The sequence below is a fragment of the Gopherus evgoodei genome, chromosome 20, assembly GCF_007399415.2.
Source record: "Gopherus evgoodei ecotype Sinaloan lineage chromosome 20, rGopEvg1_v1.p, whole genome shotgun sequence".
Taxonomy (NCBI): domain Eukaryota; kingdom Metazoa; phylum Chordata; order Testudines; family Testudinidae; genus Gopherus; species Gopherus evgoodei.
In genome coordinates, this window is record NC_044341.1 from 9278990 (window position 1) to 9301493 (window position 22504).

The window sequence follows — 22504 nt, forward strand, 5'->3', positions numbered from 1 at the left end:
TTGTTAATGATTCGTATTGGAACTGACATTTATCCCTGTCTCCCCCGGCCCCCCAACCTGTCAGAGATTGCTCCTTCCAGATAAACAAGGCACATCTTTAACCCTCCAGCAGCTGCATACATGCATCTCTCTTCTCCAGATTGTGGTGAGGGTCGTGGTTCCCTCAAACACACAAATGCCTTTTAAAAGCCCTGAATGTGCTCATTAGCTGATCAGCATCCCACAGCCCCACAACGGGCTACAATCCTTGCTTTTGTGGCGCTTTTGTGGCGCTTTTGTGGTGCTTCTGTGCCCTGATGGTCCAGGGAGTAAAAGATCAGGCCTTCTTTGCTGTTCTATGGTACATTGTCCTTCCCTCCCCTGAATTTAGCTTTGAGTTTCAGGTTCAGACTAACCCCCCAAACCCAGATTCCTAAGATTTTGGCCCACAGTGGAAAGTTCAGATGCAAATTCCAAAGTTTGTGCATGCTTGGCTCTAGAGCTGGGGTTGGCAGCCTTTCAGAAGTGCTGTGCCGAGTCTTCATTTATTCACGTGCCGGTAATACGTTTTACCATTTTTAGAAGGTCTCTTTCTATGTCTATAATATATAACTAAACTATTGTTGTATGTAAAGTAAATAAGGTTTTAAAAATGTTTAAGAAGCTTCATTTAAAATTAAATTAAAATGCAGAGCCCCCCAGACCGGTGGCCAGGACCCGGGCAGTGTGAGTGCCACTGAAAATCAGCTCATATGCCGCCTTTGGCACACATGCCATATGTTGCCTAACCCTGCTCTGGAGTGTTAGTTCAGCCCTTTAGATACAGTGGACATCTGAGAAGTGTTGACTGCAGGATTTTGATAGTAGAAAACCAGGCAACAAAAACATCAGCATAAAACCATTAATCATCCTATGTTTCCTCAAGAGCTTTGTGAACTATCCGATGACCTGGGCTGAGTTTTCAATTTAATGAAGCCAAAACCCAGGAAAGTATCTTCAAATTTGCTGAAAACATTCTGCACAGAAAAAAAAACCCTCAGAAAAACAGCTAGTAAGAACGTAAGAACGGCCATACTGGGTCATACCAATGGTCCATCCAGCCCAGTCTCCTGTCTTCCAACAGTAGCTGATGCTAGATGCTTCAGATGGAATGAACAGAACAGGGCAATTTATCTAGTGATCATCCCCTATCATCCAGTCCTAGCTTCTGGCAGTTGGAGGTTTAGGGAGCATGGGGTTACATCCTTAACCATCTTGGCTAATAGCCATTAACAGACCTGTCTTCCATGAACTGACCTAATATTTTTTATTCCAGTTATACTTTTGACTTTCACAACATCCCCTGGCAACAAATTCCACAGGCTGATTGTACACTGTGTGAAGAAATACTTCCTTTTGTTTGTTTTAAACCTGCTGCCTATTAATTTCACTGGGTGACCCCCTAATACTTGTGTTATGTGGAGAGGTAGTTAACATTTCCTTATTCACTTTCTCCACACCATTCATGGTTTTATAGACCTCAGTCATATCCCCCCCTTAATTGTCTCTCTTTTTAAGCTGAACAATCCCAATCTTTTTAATCTCTCCTCATATGGAAACTGTTCCATCACCATAATCATTTTTGTTCTCTTCTCTGCACCTTTTCCAATTCTAATACATATTTTTGAGATGAGGCAACCAGAACTTCACATAGTCTTCAAGGTGTGAGTGTACTATGGTTGTATGTAGTGACATCAAATTTTCTGTCTTAATGTAAACTTGCAGATAAAAACCTATCAAGGAAGAAATTCCTGTTCAAAGATTTCGACTAGAGAGTAGTATCCAGTCTCTTTTCTAGATGGCTGGGAAATACTAAACAGAAGAACGTATACTAGTATGCAAGAAAGGAGCAGTGTTATAGCAGCCCTGCACTCTTGTAGACAAGGATATTAACCAATGCTGGGCTGTAATTATCTGTTTTTCATTGTCTCAGCCCTAAAAGGCTTATTTAAAATGCAGTGAACCTGTTTTTAAAAAATATTTAAAGAAAAACTATCCTTTTATGGTTGTTTTGGGCCTTGTTCTGGACTCTAATTATGCAGAAATAGTTGTCCAGTCTTCACCGATCTCAAGCCTGTGATTACAAAGTGTCCATCCAATAATGGGGATGGTTGGACTAGGAACTGATTCTTTTTAGTATTATGGAGATGATGGTAGCGATTCTGGCAGCATTGAGATTTGCAGCATCAACGCCAGTCATATATACAGCAAACCAAAGGCTGACTTAATTTTAATGCAGGATTTACAGAACTGAATGGCAAATGTAGAACATTCACTGACAGCATAGATCACCCATCCATAGATTACTAGATCTCTTTCTTAAATGTTTAGGCAAACTTATCTTCCAGTCACTATGTGCAATCAGGTGCCATACATCCCTAACTTACACAGACACAAACACACACAGTGTAGCTTAGGCAAGTCATAACAACCCTATATTAATCATAAAACACCACAGGCCTATAATTAGTGAACATCAGAGTTTAGGCTGTACAATAATTGCTCAGCTTGGGGGCCGTGGGTAGTTGGTAGGGAGACCGTTGAGGTTGAAAAGAAGAACTGATGGATGGATCAGGGTGTCTGGATTGGGTGGAGTGGATCGGGGTGTCTGCTTTTTACACATTGCATTGGTGGCCTAGGCACTTTGACTGCCCTAATTCAGTGAATTAATATATTTTGTGTGTGGAAAAAAGAGTATATGTTGTGTTATTCCACACTTGTAATTTGGGCCAGCCCTGGAGTGTCCAGACCGACCATGCGCGACTGGCTGTGCCAGGAATATGAGTGATCCCAGTGGGGGAAGGTACATAGGCAGCTGATTCCAATGCAATAAAACCAGTGGCACCTGTCCTGACCCATAAACCTTTCCCTGAAACTCTCCTGTGTGGTTTAGTCCTGGGAGGAGCTATGAAGTGTGAGCTCTTTGAATATTAGAGGAGCAATAACAAGTGTATTAACTGTTATACTCTGCTTATGCCTGCTGCTTTTCTCACTTGTGCACACAAGAACCAGAACGTGGCCTCTCAGTGTGTGCATTTCCTCGGCAGGGACTGTATTTTTCATTATCTCTTGTACATTTAATTATGTAAACCCTAATCTGCAGTTGAATCTGCATGGATGGGCCTTTGCAGACTCTCAGTGAAGTCACCAGGACTCACGTAGATCATTATTTATTATTTCTATTACTGTAGTGGCTGGGAGCCCCTGTCACAGAGTAGGACCATATAGTGCTAGGCTCTGTACAAACACAGAACAAACAAAGACAGCCCCAAGGAGCTTACATGGAAGGAATGGTCCGTCCTGTGCAGATCTGACTGGATGAATGGAGCTGTAGCTTGTGTGACGTCTGAGTTCCTGAAGATGAATTATGTCCCAAATGGTATTTTTAGAAATATGGGCATTGTGTGGTGCTCTCTTCTGCCTCCTCCCCAACCAGACCACCCTTCCCTCCCAGAAAAGGTGAAGAACACCAGAAACTCAGCAGAGAATTGGAACAAATTCGGGACATTATTATTTGTGTGTGTGTGTGTGTGTGTATATATATCGGAAATATCTTGTGGTCTCTGGCATTACAGCTTTTATTTATTTATTTTTAATTCTGCATTTGACTTCCCCTTGTCTACTGATAAAGAAGAGGTAGATATAAATTATGTAGCAGGAAGCCCATCTCTCCTCTTTATATTTAATTCACTGCTATCCATCTTTTTCAAAAATGAACTTCTAAGAGACTGGTAGCGTCAGAATTGATCTTGCTGTGTTAGCTTTTAATTTTAGGGCTTAACTCCTTTATTGTGTTTTTTGTGGTGCTACCTAAGTGCCTTAAACTTTAATTATTTTTCTCACAGAATATTCATCTAGATTAGTGCGAGACTTCGCCTGTTTTTCATTCACCCCCCAGGTGATCCCATGTAGAACTGCTTCTTTTACAGCATTGTGTTCTGTGTAATTTCTCTAGGTATTCTCCTTCGTTCCCTGTATTCTCTTATCTTTCTGAAACATGCCTTCTTTTAGCATAAAAGAGCTGAAAATCGCTTGTCCTGTTTAATACCTATTTAGCATCATCCCATAGGACATCAACTTTCATATCTGATTTGACAATGAGTTCAAAGTTAGCTTCACGTGGCAAGCACTTTAATTCTAAGACCCTCACGATTTCTTCAAAATATTCTCTTTCGAGATTAAACTTCTCTGGTGTGTTCTCTCCCCCAAAAGAAAAAGGAAAAAAAAATTTTTTTTGCGGAGGTTTGAAGAAAATCCCTTCAGCCTTTTCTAGGGATGGTCTAGACAGTATTTGGTCCTGCCATGAGGGCAGGGGACTGGACTTGATGACCTCTCGAGGTCCCTTCCAGTCATAGAGTCTATGAGTCTATGAGTTGTCAGCATGGTTTTTTTGTTCTTAGTAAAATTGTTTAGACATTTTGTGGTATTTTGTTCTCAAAAGTTCTAATGTACCATAATGCATGCTGCATATGATTCCCCAGTGGAAAAATGGATTGTGCTGGACTTGAGTTAAAAATTGATTGAGGAAAATCAAGATGTTGTAGATGAAAATGATGTAATAAGGACATGAATCATTTTCCATAGCAGTTGCGATGTATAGTGCATGTGGTTGCTGAGATTTACAAACATGCAGTTAAAAGCACATAAGTATATTTTCATTTTTTGCCACAATGCTTTTATTTGAACATATGATCACATGTGGCTGTATTTTCTTCTGGGAGACATACTATGTGATTACAACATTCTGGTTGAAACTTTTTTGCTTAAAAATCACTAAATTCCAAGCGATGGTGCTCACAGAAGCCATAACTGAGCCATATTGCACATATGAATCCCTAAAAGCCATGTACATGGTGTTTTCTGCATGTGATAGCAAATAATTCAGGGATGTAGGAACTAAGAATTGAGTTTTCCCCTTGGCTAAGGGTAGAAGGGCTTCCATTGATTTCACTGAATCTCTCCATGTATCTGAGGACAAAATTTAGCCTGTAGGCATTAACATTAGCATCTTATAATAGCATAAAGTGTTTCTTATGCCAGGCGGGCTGAGTTCTGGTTGCTGTGGGAATCAGTATTTTGAATTTCCTTATGCCTCTGCACAACCAAAATTCAAATTCTAACATACTGCTTGTTAATGTAGCTTTTTGGTTTTGCAGTTAGCATGTCAGAGCAGTCAGAAAGCCGTTTAAATAGAAGTTCCTTCTCTCCCCCTCACTCTAGTCCATCTCTAAGAGTCTGATCCTGTGAAATGCTTGTTGGCATGCCATGATTCCCATTGGCTTCGCTGAGTTATAAGGGTATTTGGAACCTTGCAGGGCGAGGCCCAAAGAACCATTTCTAATACTGCCAGTTTTAGCCAGAAAGAAGCAGCTCATCTTTAAACTGTCTTGCGTCTCCAGCAGGGCCGGCTCCAGCTGTTTTGCCACCCCAAGTGGCAAAGGAAAAAAAAGAAAAAGGAAAACCCGATTGAGCTGCCACCGAAGAAGGAGAAAGGGAGTGAAGGACCTGCCACTGGAGTGCCGCCCCTTTTCTATGGGCTGCCTCAGGCACCTGCTTCCTTCGCTGGTGCCTGGAGCCGGCCCTGGTCTCCAGGCACTGCACCTCCCGTTCAGCTGTACACAGAACAACAGAATTATTTGTATCTGAGGGGAGAGAGAAGCTTTATCCCTGCACCAGATGGTCTCTGTTCATTTATAAATCCATCACAAGGGTTGAGTTCTCAGGCCCCCTGGGTTACAGAGCATCACATAGGTACTTTTCCTCTCACAAACTAAAATGCTCTCTCTGCTCTAAGAAGCGCCTCCAAATGAATCTTCTGTGTCATCCACTGATGGGGACATCTTGTCTAGCCTTACAAGTGGCTTCTCTCCTTTCCTGTCATAACACATCTGCCTCTGCCTTTTGGAAAATGTCTTTGGAAGTTGGAAGGGCACCTTCTTTTTGATTATTTTAGCTAAGTCTCTCTCTCTTGAATAATAAGACGAATTAGCAGCCTCTGCTCATTAACTGCTAGCTATGTCTCTTGAAGTCCATGGATAATTGTTTTAGATGAGATGTGTGTTCACTTTAATAGGCCTGCTGAGGTCCCTCTCATTAACTGATGCAGTCCCTCAGGGTGCCATGTGAAGAAAAAATAAAAAGAGAGAATCCTATTACCTTTAACCAGTCTAAGGGCTGGTCTACACTATGGGGGAAAATCGATCTTAGATACGCAACTTCAGCTACGTGAATAACGTAGCTGAAGTCGAAGTATCTAAGATCGAATTACTCACCGTCCTCACTGCGCGGGATCAATGTCCACGGCTCCCCCTGTCGATTCCGCAACTCCGTTCGGGTTGGTGGAGTTATGGAATCGATATATGTGCGTTCGGGGAAAGATATATCGCGTCTAGATGAGACGCGATATATCGATCCCTGAGCAATCGATTGCTACCCGCTGATACGGCAGGTAGTGAAGACGTACCCTAAAAGTAATTTCAAACAGACAGAAGAGAAACTAGAAGCTTTTCACTCCAATTGTATGTGCGTTGTCCCCCATCCCTTAACCTGTTTGACCCTGTGTATCCAGCCTTCCTCCTCACTGGTTATTAAATAACCTAACTTTGCAAGAAAGAATCATGTCAATTTCACTGACATCCAAGCACTGTTGCAGAAATGAAATAGAAAACTGCTCTCCCAGAGGAGTATTTGTATCAATAATGCTTTCAATTTCTCGCTGAGCTCTCCATTGCAGATGTGCACTAGGCCCTTAATGTCCAATACAGCCAGTGTCTCTCTTCAGCAGCTCTCGAATAGAAAGTAGCTCAATTTGATCTCCAGGAATTTTGGGGTGATTTGCTAATACTTTACACAACACACAATGCTTGTCAGCAGAAGATCTTCACACACCCAAAGACGAGTCTTACAGATGAAGAAACTGAGGCACAGAGGATTAAACTTTGGGATCAGACACCACTAGCACTGTCAAGCCATGCCTGGTAATAAAGGTAATGTTAACTATGCTCTGCATTTAACTTTCCTATTGAGCGCCTTCCCTTTTCAGTGCACAATAAGAATCTTGTCAAATGGCTTTGGTCACCCTGACTTCCCATTGTAGTTTACCTTGCCATAGTCAGCTTTCTAAATTAACTGAATAGCTTTCTTTTTATTCCTCCCCGGCACCCAACTGCCCTTGTTCAGAGAGAGACAGCAGACAATTCTTTTGAACAACAGACTTAATTCTTTGGGGGAGATTGAGATTTGAAAACCATGAATGGTTTATAATACAAAAAACCGATTTCCTCCCCAGCTGGACTGACCAATTACAGTATTGAATTTGACCTTAGCAACCAAATAGCTAAATCTCCTGGGGCTCTTCTGTATTTGGTGCCAGGTTTACCTGGTAACTGTGTAGCACATATGCTGACACACATTGTACAGTACAGGTGGCATTGTGATTCATTAACACTTCCTGTGAATTCAGAGGATCGACTCGTGTTAACAAAGAAAAACAGATTGAGATGTCTTGTGGCCAGATGTTTGGACAGAGCTTATTAACGTGGTCTTTAGAATTCTTCTTATTCCAATGGGAAGTGGAGTATCCTCATTTGGCAAACAGCTCTCTCAAAGTTCTGCTGACATTCTGTAGCTCTGTACAATAAGACATCCCATTCCCAAGCCTCATACAATAGGATTACCTACCCTCGTGTTTTCTATGAGCGTTGGCAGGAAATGATCAATGCTTTTCTTTTTCCTCACTTTGGGCAAGAATAACGTAATTATTTCAGAAGTGTGTATCCTTATCTCTTAGTTCTCCCCTTGATATAGGTGTGCACTGTTTGGGGCGGTGGTCGCTTTTGCAATGTCTTGAGTGCATACTCTGACTGGAGTGAAGCGGATGGATTTCTGATGAATCTGTTAGATAATTGTCAAGTAGTTGCAAGAAAATTAATATCTGCTGTTGTCACTGCAAATGTTCATCTATCTGATTGTATTTTTAGCATGTGAATAAGGAACTGGTTAAAGGGGAGACTATATCGGGTCATACTGAAAGATGAATTGTCAGGCTGGAGGGAGGTTACTAGTGGAGTTCCTCAGGGACTGGTTTTGGGACCAATCTTATTTAATCTTTTTATTACTGACCTTGGCACAAAATGTGGGAATGTGCTAATAAAGTTTGCAGATGACACAAAGCTGGGAGGTATTGCCAATAAAGAAAGGACCAGGATATCATACAGGAAGATCTGGATGACCGTGTAAACTGGAGTAATAGTAATATGATGAAATTTAATAGTGAAAAGTACAGGGTCATGCATTTAGGGATTAATAACAAGAACTATTGTTATAAGCTGGGGAGGCATCAGTTGGAAGGACCTTGGAGTATTGGGCTGATCACAGAATGACTATGAGCCGCCAATGTGAAATGGCCGTGAAAAAAAGCTAATACGGTCTTGGGATGCATCAGGTGAGGTATTTCCGGTAGAGATAAGGAGGTGTTAGTACCGTTATACAAGGCACTGGTGAGACCGCATCTGGAATACTGTGTGCAGTTCTGGTCTCCCATGTTTAAGAAGGATGAATTCAAACTGGAACAGGTTCAGAGAAGGGCAACTAGGATGATCTGAGGAATGGATCATGTCTTATGAAAGGAGACTCAAAGAGCTTGGCTTCTTCAGCCTAACCAAAAGAAGGCTAAGGGGAGATATGACTGCTCTCTAAAATATATCAGAGGAATAAATACCAGGGAGGGAGAGGAATTATTTAAGTTCAATACCAGTGTGGACCCAATAACAAATGGATATAAACTGGCTATCAGGAAGTTTAGACTTGAAATTAGATGAAGGTTTCTAACCATCAGAGGAGTGAAGTTCTGGAACAGCCTTCCAAGGGGAGCAGTGGGGGCAAAAGACATACCTGGCTTCAAGACTAAGCTTGATAAGTTTATGGAGGGGATGGTATGATGGGATAGCCTAATTTTGGCAATTAATTCATCTTTGACTATTAGCAGTATATATGCCCAATGGCCTGTGATGGAATATTAGATGGGGTGGGATCTGAGTTACTACAGAGAATTCTTTCCTGGGTGTCTGGCTGGTGAGTCTTGCCCACATTCTCAGGGTTTAGCTGATTGCCATATTTGGGGTCGGGAAGGAATTTTTCCCCAGGGAAGATTGGCAGAAGCCCTGGGCGGTTTTTGCCTTCCTCTGCAGCGTGGGGCATGGGTCACTTGCCAGAAGATTCTCTGCACCTTGAAGTATTTAAGCCATGATTTGAGGACTTCAGTGGCTCAGACAGAGGTTTGATACAGGAGTGGGTGAGTGAGATTCTGTGGCAGGAGGTCAGACTAGATAATCGTAATGGTCCCTTCTGACTTAGTCTATGATTCTATATTAAATATTTTGGGGTGGTATGTTTTGACTTATGCACAAAATGTACAGCAAGGAGGATCAATGTATAGGGGACAGAAACATTCTGAATATGAGGTGTCTTGTAACTCCAGCAGTGGTGTATATTTGGATTGGTTTATTTGGAAAGCAAAAACAAATGAAGTTACTCAAAAGCAAATAGATTTTTAGTTTGCCGAAGAATGTGCTGATAAGAATGGAATGGATCTTTTCTAGTTCTTAGACTAATTGTTGTCTCCTTTATCTCTTCGTAGTGGTATTTTATTGCTCTGATGTAGTTTGTTTAAGGCAGTGGTTCGCAAACTTTTGTGCTAGTGGCCCCATTCTCATACCAAGCCTCTGAGTGTGACTCCCCCCACTTACAAATAAAAAACCTTTTAAATATATTTAACACCATTATAAATGCTGGAGGCAAAGCAGGGTTTGGGGTGGAGGCTGACAGCTCGCGACCTCCCATGTAACAACCTCCTGACCCCCTCAGGGGTCCTGACCCCCAGTTTGAGAAACTCTGGTTTAAGGTAACGTAAACTGAACAAAGTTACACAGTGTTAGATCTTTTAAATTCACAGACAAAACCACAATGGAAAATAAATTGAGTTAAGGCATTAACTGTGATCTATTGTCATTGGGATTGTAGAATTTATGTGGTATGTAATATTGTCTTGATGATGTGGTAGAAACAGTTATAGACTGCTGAAATAGTAGGATGTAAAGGGACAATTTTATAAGGCCTTTATAAACTGAAATTCTGAATTAAGTCCTGTAAACCTTTTTGCTGCATTTACTTAGCTTTTCTGTTTAATTTACACTAGCTGAACTACCACTGTGCCTCTATTCAAGAAAGCTAGTGATGGGGGAGAAATCCATTAGCAACTGATTTGATCCTTCTGATTATTTGATCACAAACTTATTTTCTCTTGCCTCACCTCTTTCAATTTTGGAATCTGCTCTAGAATCAGATTATATCACTCAACAGTGGTTTATCGAAAAAAGTTTCCATATTAGAGGGTAATTAGCAGAGTGGAAAAGTTAAACTTGAAACAATGGGACCTTTGGATTGTAAAGTAAAGTTAAAACTGAAGGCTACAGAGTGTTTTATTTTAGCTAATATATGCCAGCATGGGCCGGGGAGGAATGAGTAACTAATTTGCCAATCTTGAGGAGTTTGAGACGGGCAGAGTGAAGATTAGCCAGTTCAGATGACTGAGGAGTAAAGATGGGGAACTTGCTACTACAGTTGACCAGATTTTGGTAGCAAGCCAGTACAAGAAGAGTTGTTTGGTGAGGGTCATGGCTAGTATTGTTCTGTGACTCCCATGTACTGTTGAGCCTTATTTGTTGTGTTTTTGTAGCCGAAATTGAGTTTTAGTACCATAATTATAATTATCAGAGAGCTGCAGGTTCTTCCAAGGCCTCTTTGACCTGAGTTGACAGAGTTCCCATGGTTCCTAGCAATACCTTCATCAGTGATTTAGAGACTAGCATAGAGAATACACTTACAAAGTTTGCGGATGATACCAAGCTGGGAGGGGTTGCAGATGCTTAGGAGGATCGGATTAAAATTCCAAATGATCTGGACAATCTGGAGAAATGATCTGAAGTAAATAGGATGAAATTTATTAGGAAGGAACAATCAGTTGCACACATACAAAATGGGAAATGCCTAGGAAGGAGCCCTGCAGAAAGGGATCAGGGAGTCATAGTGAATTACAAGCTAAATATGAGTGAACAGTGTCACACTGTTGCAAAAACAAACAAACAAACAAAAAAAAACACATAATCATTCTGGGATGTATTAGCAGAAGTGTTGTAAGCAAGACTCAAGAAGTAATTCTTCTGCTGTACTCTGCTCTGATAAGGCTTCAACTGAATGAAGTGTTGTGTCCAGTTCTGGGTGCCACATTTCAGGAAAGATGTGGACAAATTGGAGAAAGTCCAGAGAAGAGCAACAAAAACGATTAAAGATCTAGAAAATATGACCTGTGAGGGAAGATTGGAGAAGAGGAGACTGAGAGGGGACATGATAACAGTTTTCAAGAACATAAATGGTTGTTACAAGGAGGAGGGAGAAAAATTATTTTTCTTAACCTGTGAGGATAGGACAAGAAACAATGGTCTTAAATTGCAGCAAGGGAGGTTTAAGTTGGACATTAGGAAAAACTTCCTGACTCTCAGGGTGATTGAGCACTGGTATAAATTGCCTAGGGAGGTTGTGGAATCTCCATCATTGGAAACATAATTATAAGAGCAGGTTAGACAAACATCTGTCAGGCGTGGTCTAGATTAGAATAATACTTAGTCCTGCCACGAGAGCAGGGGAACTCACAAGGTCCCGGTCCAGGCCTACAATTCTATGATTCTGTGATTGTGCAGTGAGCTTTTGCAGAATTGTACAAGGCTTACCAATTGTCACAGTTTGATTTGTTGCCAAAGTAATCTTGAACGGAGTAAAACCATCTGTGGAGACCCTCCTCTTCTGAGTTCTGTAATGTGCTGCTACTATCTGTAGGCCATCTCCCGACATGATCTCAGGCAGCTACCAAAGCGTTTTCCTGAGTCACTGGGCAAAAAGGTCAGAAGTTCAGTGTGGTCTCAGAGCAATATTAATAAGCAAAACCAATGTAATGGCTTCTTTTCTAGATTTTATTCTATCAAGGCATTGATTTTAATCAAAACCAACTCATTCTTTTGAAGCATCCAGTAGCTACAATTACCAGAAGAAAGGACGCTGGTGTATCAGTCTTTGGTTTCTGCCCTTTGTGGTACTGCAGCACCCCAAGAGGTAAAGCTAAATAATGTATCATGAGTGAATTCTTCTGTGACTAAGCAGTTAACAAGCTCATCATGTTCCATGGAAACAGCATCCTAATTTTTATTCCAAACAAGGTTTCGGTTCTGATTTTTGTTTGACAAATATGATTTGACATAAGAATAGTGAGAGTCAGGGCCATTCATTTTTGATCTAGGTTTACATTGCTATGATCTGAATTCCTCTCCCTCTCTCTTGTTCCTTTCAGTTGTAAGGTTGGTTATTGAAGTTAGCAAGAAGCCATTTGAAAACTCTTTGCTCTATAGCATTTAAACAGCCCTGCTATATGTAAGACTAAGTATGATAGCTTTTTAATGACTTGTGCTGTTTGCTTTGAGCATTGACACAATGGATTACTATGGCGGGGGGTTGTTTTTTAAAGAGCCTTGCTGAAAACAAAAGATTCCGTTTCTGTTCAGTGATAAACTTTAGAAGACAATGTTGACTAGGCAATTGAATCAGGACTTCTGGGTTTTATTCCCAGCTCTGCTGCTCATTCTGTGTCTGAGATTGGTACAAGTCTCTGCTTCCTCTCTTTTAGAAAGGAAGCAGTACGCACCTGTCTCCAAGGCATGCTGTGAATCTTACTTAACGGCTTTACCCATCATAAGAAGCTGCAGATTCAAGTCATCAGTATGCTGATGATTTCAGTGTTATGCATCTCTCTTAGCAGATGCGGCAAGGTGCTATAAAAACCTGCTAGATGTGGCAGCTAGACATCACAATGCCTGCAAGAGAGAAACGGATGGATGAAGCACACGTGGCTGCAGCTAAGCTCAGACAAGACAGAGGTAGAGCTAACTGATAAAGGGAAGCACTTCCAGGAGCTGGCTAAGATGCCATCCCATGCATGGCACTGAGGGCAAGCATGCCCCCTTCTCCACATTACAAAGGCAGTACATAGTCTCAGCACTGCCCCTTCCACACAGATAGCAATGCTAGGAGAAACAGGCCATGCCCACTCCTGTCTGATGAAGATTTGACAACTGTGTTACCATGTCATCACTTGCTCTATGTTGAAGGCGATGAAGTACAAGGGTGAGGCTATTGAGAACTGGAGGCAGGGCATTTTTGGAGGAGGATCCTAGACGGTGAAACATCTGACCAGAACAGAAATCAGGCCGAGCCCAATCTATTAGTGCCGAGGGCAAGATGCAAGATTAATTGTGGGAAGCTCCTGGCCAAATCATGCAAGGCTGAAGAGAGCTAGCGCAGGGGAAGAAAAGTCTCACTTTGCATATACAAGTGTATGAGCACATTTTTCATGTCCTCAGGAACAGCAGCCTGTTGAGCAGAGCACAGTGTTCCTTTTGGAATATCCTTGTGCTCTTTAACTGTCTGCAGTGGCCCCAGTTTAGCAGGGTATTATAGCACCTTCATTAGTCACTAGATCAAATTGATACTGTCAGTGCCTCTCCAACATCCTTGAGGCAAGTGATCCTGCAGTCCATGTTCTGAGAACTTCCGTGGAGCAGGAGTGGTGACCCCCAGCAGATCTGACCATGTATTTGCAACTGTAGCAGACCTCTATCTAAATGTGAAATGCTCCGTTTTTCTGTACCCAGACACAAGCTCGCATTAAGTAGCACAAGACAGAGAACACCTTGCCGAAACTAAGTGTAGCAGCCTTTGGAGTTCTTGGGGCCATAAACCTGTTATTCATCGTGGTGATCTAATTCCTGGCATCAGCATCAAGTGCGGGAGCCAGCTGGAATCTTTGGAAATGGCAGCTTCTCCTTCTTTGGCTAATAAGCGAGTCCTTCTCAGCTACACGTTTGCTGAAAGCATCACTTGTAGATCTCCACTAATGAATCTTGAGGGATAGACGCATAGTTGAGAGTCTCTCAATTCTGGCCTTTGTTGTCATTTGCTCTAAGGAGCTAGTGGAGGACAGATCAGTTGGTTGTTAGCACCTGTGAGGATTGCATATGAAATAGGCAGGTTTCCAGGGAAGATAAATGGTTCAGATTGTGTGGCAGATATCAGGTATTTCCCTCTGTAAAGGGTCCCTGACAGCAGAACTGCTAAAATGAGGGTCCTTTCCTGATGGGCTGTTACTTTGCATACCCGCTTAATTCAAACCTTCTATGACAAAGGGAAAAGTGAACTTCAAGCTGTGTTGTGAACATATGATCTACTCTGTGGGCTCTCTTCTTGGCTAGCCAATGTCTTGTGCTTTTTCTTTTCCCAGTAAGGCACGCACTGTGTTAGAACAGCCAGCAAGGCCCAGGGAATTGGACTTGCTGTAGAGCACAAGCCAACCTCTTCCTACCGTGCAAAGGGTTTGTTTCAAATGCAACCAAGGGGTTGGAAATCCTGCATCTGGCTGCACTGAAAGGCACTGCTTAGGAAAAACCAAAGGTTGTTTGCCTGAGTTATGGGCTGTGCCTTTTAACAGTTGGATCTGATAAGAAAGCTTCAGAGCAGGAGACAGCAGCCCTTTGGGTGCAACAAATACATAATACATTTTCTGGAAGCCTTGTGGGGCCAGGGGAATGTGTTCACAATATACTTAACGATCTCACAAGCACAAAAGGTTCTCTGTATTTCTCCCCTTTATCCCTTCATGTTCTCGCTCCTTCCCTTCTTTCCTAGTTTTGTCCCTTCCTTCCACTCCTGCTCACTTCCCAGTGAATGACATCTTGCTGATCTGTCTGCATGTGGAGCATTGGAAGTAAGAAGCAGAGGTGCTTTGCATGGCCACCCTCTGACACTTGTGCTGAAGGTTGCTGAACCTTGATCCAGAAGGTAAAACAACAGTGCTCTGAAGGCTTGAGGCTGTCTTCGTGTTGTGTCTGCCTCGCTGTGTGTCAGCTCCCAGAGAGATGGCAGAAGTGCTAAGCCAAAGGTATTGGCAAAATGTGTGTCTGGGAAAAGGGAGATGCTTTTGGGAAAGATTTTCTTCTTTTCTTTGATATATTTTTAAAACTAGGACAGTTTCACTTTGCCCACGGGGCTCTTTATAACCGGGGCAACTAACCAATTCATGGGAACACCGTCAGAATGGATGTTCTAGCACAACAGGCTCTTGTGATAGCACCTTGTAATTCCTAGTGAGGTCCTGATTATAAACCTAAGCACCTGCAGAGCAGTTTGAGTTTGCAACAGCTGAATATCAGACCTGAACTTTGTGGTTATAAAAGCTGCTATGACTGAGAAGTAAACCCCTAGTACGCGACATTATATTCAAACTAGAGGCTGCCTGGTGTGTGTGCCTGGAGCTGGTGGTCTTGGCCTGCCCGTGTTTGTTAAAGTGGTGAGTTTTTTGTTTTTTGTTTGCTTGCTGATGATAGGTAGTGGAAAGGAGACTCAAGATGCAGTACAGGGTGTGATTGTTGCTATAGTTATCTTAGTTCAAAGGGCTTTTCAAGCCTTAATTAGTCCTAACACTGCTGGCAGGTGGCTGGCATTTATGGGGAAGCCGTGACCTTGGGCAAGACACTTAACCTCAGCAGGCCAATTTATTTGCTGGTGTTGCTGCTTTAAGATCAGTAGAGTTACACTAGGGATGAAGTTGCTAACGTGCGTATCTAAGCAGGTCTACAGTAGTGGGGGGGTTGACCTAAGATACACAACTACATCGCGTAGCGGAAGTCCGCATATCTTAGGTCAATTTACCTGGCCGTGAGGACGGCGGCGAGTCGACCGCTACCGCTCCCCTGTCGACTCCATTTCCGCCTCTCATGAGCTGGAGTTCCAGAGTCAACGGGGAGCGCGACTGGGGATCGATTTTATTGCGTCTAGATTTATCACTAGATATGATAAATCGACCCCCAATAGATCGATCCCTACCCGCCGATCCGGGTAGCGAAGACCTGCCCTGAGTCTGGCAGAGCCAGAATTAGCCTGGTTCCCAGGCCTGAGCTCATTCCAGCTGCTTGTTTTTATACTGTACATTGCAAATAAAGCTGCTCTGTTCACTTCTCTTCTTAGCATTTATTTGCTGGGACCCCAAAGAAGAGCATGTTAGCAACCTATGTACCAACCGTTGAAGCATGTCTGTACCAGGCAATCCCAGCTGCTGTTTCTGTTCTCTTTATATTTCACTTGGGGGAATGGAGCCTGTTTTTTTTCTTTTTTGCTTTGATTATTATCATTCATCTTGCTATTAGGATGACACATCTGTTGCATATTGGCCTAAGTCCATGGGCTTATATGGGAATATAATCAATGCAAATCTCTGTTTTAGCATAAAAGTAAACCGTAGGCTTCACTGTTAAGCAATGGAAGTAAGAAAAAATATTGATTGTGTTCAGATACTGTTGCCTGTACCCCAGAGCACCCTGGTCAGTGGTTACTGAGGCCTGGTCTGCAGTAGAAAATGAGGTTGATTTAACTACATCTGATAGGGTGTGAAAAACCCACACCCCAAGCAATGTAGTTAAGCCAACTTAAATCCCCATATACACAGTGCTAGATAAAGAAGACATCTTCAGTCAGCCTAGCTGCCACCTCTCGGGGAGGTGGATTATCTGTGCCAATGGGAGAATCCTTCCCGCCAGGGTAGGTAGTGTCTACCCTGAGGTGCTGCAGTGGTGCCGCTGGAGCGTTTTAAGTGTAGACAATCCCTCAGAAGTTTAATGCTGTAGTTACATGACAGACATTTAAGCTTGTTATGGCTTTGCATGTGCTGTTTGACATACGTCTTCCACAGCATTCCCCATATGGCCCAAAGGCTACATGCTGAACCTCCTAGTAAGCCCTTGGCAGTGTATTCAAACCATCACCACTGCTGGCACCAACCGACACCTCTCTCGACAGCCTCAAGAGAGGCCGGCAGTTAAAGACAGTGACACTGAGGGTGAAGAAGACCCATTAACTCGTCCAGTTCATACCCCTGCTGGGACAGGACTGTTCTCATGGTATCGCTTACCAGTGCCTTGTCTAGTGTCATTTTAAATGTGTTTAAAGCGGGGGCTTCCAGCAAGTCTCATGAAGACTCTTCCATGATTGACTGGCCATGGAGATTCCACCCTCCTGTCCCTGGATTTGATTCCTCCAGGCTAGTTCTGAGGCATGTTAGCTTTGGGTGTTGCAGTGACTTTCGTACTGTTACTGCCTGGTGTGTACAATACTGGATCCTGTTTCCAGAGCTGTCCATTCAGCACCTGTCACAATCGTTGCATTAACTTAATATTTGTTGGTGATTTTTGCAACTGAATTAGCAAGCTTAGATGAATGATGTGCTCTCTGGGTGGGTAAAAATAGAAACAGAGCTGCCTTGTTGCCTTCCTGGATATCTCCATTCTTCTCTCTTAAAAGATTAAACACACTTGAGGCTTAGAACGGGGTGGTACAAGCTCTCCCTGGAAGGGATGAGCCGGAGAGTTGAAGCTTTGTATTAGGACTGTACAGTACTTCTTCTGGACTGCTGTTTGTCTTCTCTCAGATTAAAACTTCAAACAGAGACTCTTGTAGTCATGAAAATGACCATGGCCTCTTCAGTGAGAAAAGCATCAACTCAATTATTCCAGCCAAATTCGCTTGCATTCTACCTACGTAAAAATTCTGCCCATTATTTCAGTTGGAAGTAGTGTACTTTTTCACGTCAGTCCTGCACCTGAACTCTGTTGTGTGCTATTAGCGGTATTAAGTAGTTGTCACATTTCACCCCCCAGGTAGCTGCATTTCTCTGTGTATGTGCATGGAGGGGGAAAGATGTCAAATAGTTATAATTAAATTTTCATTCAATATTAAATATTAACCATTGGTTAATCAGTGGCCATTCCTTCACAAGCAATAGTAGTGCACAGCGACTGGACACTGATGATGGCTGTGGGGGAAAGAGGCTGCTGAAAGTCTCAGAAGGAATCTGCCTCAAGCCAACATTTAGCCCATTGGCTACCGACTTGTCCAGTCTATAGTCCACACCTATCTCTGGAGACAGCCAAATTCCTCTTGCTGGAGAGAGAAGCCAGCTGTCCCCAAACACCTTCCCTTTCACTGTCCTGCTTGGAGCTGGATCTAGCCATTCTCAAGAGGATTTCTGAGGCCATGTCTACATCTAAAATTTTGCAGCGCTGGTTGTTACAGCTGTATTAGTACAGCTGTATAGGGCCAGCGCTGCAGAGTGGCCACACTTACAGCAACCAGCGCTGCAAGTGGTGTTAGATGTGGCCACACTGCAGCGCTGTTGGGCGGCTTCAAGGGGGGTTCCGGGAACGCGAGAGCAAACCGGGAAAGGAGACCAGCTTCGCCGCGGTTTGCTCTCGCGTTCCCCGAACCACCCTGCAAACCGCAGAGAAGGAGACCTGCTTGCTCGGGGTTCCGGGAACGAGAGAGCAAACCGGGAAAGGAGACCAGCTTCGCCGCGGTTTGCTCTCGCGTTCCCCGAACCACCCTGCAAACCGCAGGGAAGGAGACCTGCTTGCTCGGGGTTCCGGGAACGAGAGAGCAAACCGGGAAAGGAGACCAGCTTGATTACCAGAGGCTTCCTCCTTCCACGGAGGTCAAGAAAAGCGCTGGTAAGTGTCTACATTGGATTACCAGCGCTGGATCACCAGCGCTGGATCCTCTACACCCGAGACAAAACGGGAGTACGGCCAGCGCTGCAAACAGGGAGTTGCAGCGCTGGTGATGCCCTGCAGATGTGTACACCTTCAAAGTTGCAGCGCTGTAACTCCCTCACCAGCGCTGCAACTTTCTGATGTAGACAAGCCCTGGGTCAGAGAGCAGAGAGAGACTCCACTAATGTCTTTTTCTCTCCTCTCTCTAACAGGAGAGGGAGTGCCTCAGTGTCTCCCCCCTCTTCCCCAAAGAAGTGGTGGCTTCTGTCTGGTGATTGGGACGGTCTCAGAATGGTGGTGGTGCTGGGGAATCCCAAAGGATTAATCACCATCTGACTCCCAAGGGCAGTAACATTAAAACATCTCCCCAGGGTAAGAATAGGCCCTTTCTTTCATCTTGCTCTCAGCCATCAGCTTTGGGGCAGGATACCCCAATCTCCGGAACTGTCTTTTGTCTGAATGTAATCTTCCTGTGATTACCCTGGAGCCAGCCTGTGTTTGAGTAATCAGATACTTTATCTCTTTAGAGTGGGTGGTTGATCTGAGAAGTATTCTCACTGATTAAAGATGACCTTCCACAAATGAGCGAAGCAGAGCCGTGGCTGAGGTCTGATAGGTTGCCCCGGAGGTGCAGGAGAGAAATCAATGGGAGTTGCAAAGGCTTTACTGCACAGTTGAATCTGGCCTGTCCAATTTCAGCAGGAGTTGTGCCTAGGGTTTTGATTCTGTCTCTTGCATTAGATATATAGCTCTGGAAAGGTGAAATATTTTTTTAAAATGTCTCGCAGAATCTGCCAAGATATCCCCTTTGGAAGTGTGTCTGTGTATATTATAACAAACTGGCTAGCATCTATGTAACACTGTCTTCTGTATATTGGATGGAATGACAACCACTGGACTGTGTGTCATAAGCCCTATACAGCTGACTGCTAATGAATATGCTCCTATAGGGCAGTGGTTCTCAAATGTATTTGATCGTACCCCCCTTCTTTGTGTCTGTAGTAGTTTACGCCCCCTCCCCCAAAGCAGTTACAGATATGGGTGCTTCACTTGAATCAGTTTCAGTTTGAGTTGGGTTTGTTTTTTTAATGTTGCACGAATGAGCCAATGATCTAGTGCAGTAAGAACAGAAGCAAAACTATGATTGTGATTGATACTTAAATGTGCACGCCACATTGCAGCAAAAGGATTTACGTACAGTTAGCAACGACTTTGTATAATGCTAGGCAAGCTTAACAGAAATCTGTCAAAATTCACAGCACCATGTAGAGTCAAATGCACAGCGCCATAGGTGCCTACTCTGTGGATGCTCCGGGGCTGGAGCACCCATGGGGGAAAAAAGGGTGTGGCAGCCCCCCATCATCTCCTCCCTCTCTCCCCAGCACCTCTCGCCCCCCATGGATCAGCTGTTCAGCAGCATGCAGAAGGCACTGAGAGGGAGGGGAGGAGCGAGGGCAGGGCACGCTCGGAATGGAGTGAGATGGGGATGGGAAGAGGCAGGAAGTGGGCTTTGGGGCAAGAGTGAAGTGAGGGTGGGGCCTGAGGCTTAGAGGGGGATCAAGCCCACCTCCCCCCGGCAACTTAGAAAGACGGCACCTCTGCACAGTGCCATCTGAGGACCTGATGTGTCTGGAGGAACCAGCTTTGCTAGTTACTCATTGCTGTGGGTAAAATATGCACAGTAAGTGCCCCACTCTCCCAGCTTCTCACGCCCTCCCAGAATACAGTCTGTGCCCCCAGTGGGGTCTGCCTCCCGTTCTGAGAACCTCTTGTAGGGAAAGGTGATAGTGGCCTGTGTATTTGGAACTAGAAGATGTGGGTCCCTCTCAGAAGTTCTGAATGGTCCTGTGTCATGACCCAGGGATCTCAGACCTCCTCCCGCCCCCTACCCCCCCCCCCAGCAATGCTCCAAACCTCCACCTGACAGCCCACTGGCAATAGCTTACTTGAAACTCACAAAGCCCAACCCCAGTGTTAGACTCTGCCCCTGAGGTCCGAATGATGGAGTCCCAGAGCAGCTGATTGCCCCCCGGGCCCAACGCCAGCAGCAGGAACAGAAAGCTGCCCAAAACTAGTGCGCTCCACCCTGCACTGGATTGTGTGCCTTGTGCCTCCTGCTTCCCTGGCTTCATTTCCTGGCATTCCGACCCGACTTGACTCCTGGCATCTGAGTTGGGATTCCCAATCTCTGGCCATGTCTACATCTAAAATTTTGCAGCGCTGGTTGTTACAGCTGTATTAATACAGCTGTATAGGGCCAGCGCTGCAGAGTGGCCACACTTACAGCAACCAGCGCTGCAAGTGGTGTTAGATGTGGCCACACTGCAGCGCTGTTGGGCGGCTTCAAGGGGGGCTCCGGGAACGCGAGAGCAAACCGGGAAAGGAGACCAGCTTCGCCGCGGTTTGCTCTCGCGTTCCCCGAACCACCCTGCAAACCGCAGGGAAGGAAACCTGCTTGCTCGGGGTTCCGGGAACGCGAGAGCAAACCGGGAAAGGAGACCAGCTTCGCCGCGGTTTGCTCTCGCGTTCCCGGAGCCACCCTGCAAACCGCAGGGAAGGAGACCTGCTTGCTCGGGGTTCCAGGAACGAGAGAGCAAACCGGGAAAGGAGACCAGCTTCGCCGCGGTTTGCTCTCGCGTTCCCCGAACCCCCCTGCAAACCGCAGGGAAGGAGATCTGCTTGCTCGGGGTTCCGGGAACGAGAGAGCAAACCGGGAAAGGAGACCAGCTTGATTACCAGAGGCTTCCTCCTTCCACGGAGGTCAAGAAAAGCGCTGGTAAGTGTCTACATTGGATTACCAGCGCTGGATCACCAGCGCTGGATCCTCTACACCCGAGACAAAACGGGAGTACGGCCAGCGCTGCAAACAGGGAGTTGCAGCGCTGGTGATGCCCTGCAGATGTGTACACCTTCAAAGTTGCAGCGCTGTAACTCCCTCACCAGTGCTGCAACTTTCTGATGTAGACAAGCCCTCTGTTTGTCTCCTGCTTCTGTCCTCCCAGGATCCCAGCCCAGCCGATTCTTGACCCTTGTCTTGTGACTGCAACTCTGGCTCCAGCTCCGACTACTGGGTCTGATCTGGCCATGAGACCCTGGTGTACAGCCTAGATGCAACTGTGAAGTCCTGGACAGCCATAGAATTGTTACAAATTTTGTTTTTGCCCTGAGATTTCCATTTACATGGTGCCTCTCATTTATTATTACAATAAAGTTTGTTGGGTTTAGAGAAAAAGTCACATACAGATGCTGCAGATCACTTTGGATGTGGCTCAGAAGACCAGAAACATCTAAAAGACCCTTGTACAAAACACACAGCCTGCATTTCTTCTGATATCCCTGTGTTCAAGGAGTATTTAAACCAATAGTTTAATATGAGGCAAGGGACAAATGATCAGTGAAGCACGCCCTCTTTTATAAAATATAGAGGCAGAAAGCCAAACAACTCAGAATCATACTGGAACAAAGAGCAGAGCATATTTCTGAACCCTCAGAAGGTTTCGTGTATTTGAAGGCAAACATAAAAGGCTCTGTAAATGCAAACACTATTTTATTTTTCATTTCTATTAATCATCCCAGAAAACGGTGACATTGTCTCTTTGTCCCTATTTAGTTTCAGCAAATCCAACTTTTTATTATTATCTCTTTGCAGATTATGAAAGGTTTGGTGGATTATATCATCATATTAAATCGAGCCCATTAGCGTGTTACTCTCAGAAGATCACAGTAATGGGTGTGCCTGAGGCAGTGCTTCACTGTTTTTCTTCTTAAAGTGTTTTGCCTGTGTCCAT

General features: G+C 44.3%; 1 protein-coding gene across 2 annotated transcripts in view; it reads left to right on the forward strand.

Moving 5' to 3' along the window:
- The window catches only part of MAN1C1 (mannosidase alpha class 1C member 1), an 85356-nt gene that overhangs the window by 30486 nt on the left and 32366 nt on the right, over positions 1 to 22504 (forward strand). Inside the window, exons 1-2 of one of the 2 annotated variants that reach the window (XM_030538897.1) lie at positions 15067 to 15071; positions 22376 to 22380. The exons of the other annotated variant lie outside the window; for it this stretch is intronic. Of the exons in view, the coding sequence (XP_030394757.1) occupies positions 15070 to 15071; positions 22376 to 22380 (7 nt within the window). The 5' untranslated portion in view covers positions 15067 to 15069. Of the gene's footprint in view, positions 1 to 15066; positions 15072 to 22375; positions 22381 to 22504 lie in introns of those variants that run through there. 2 annotated transcript variants of the gene reach the window in all.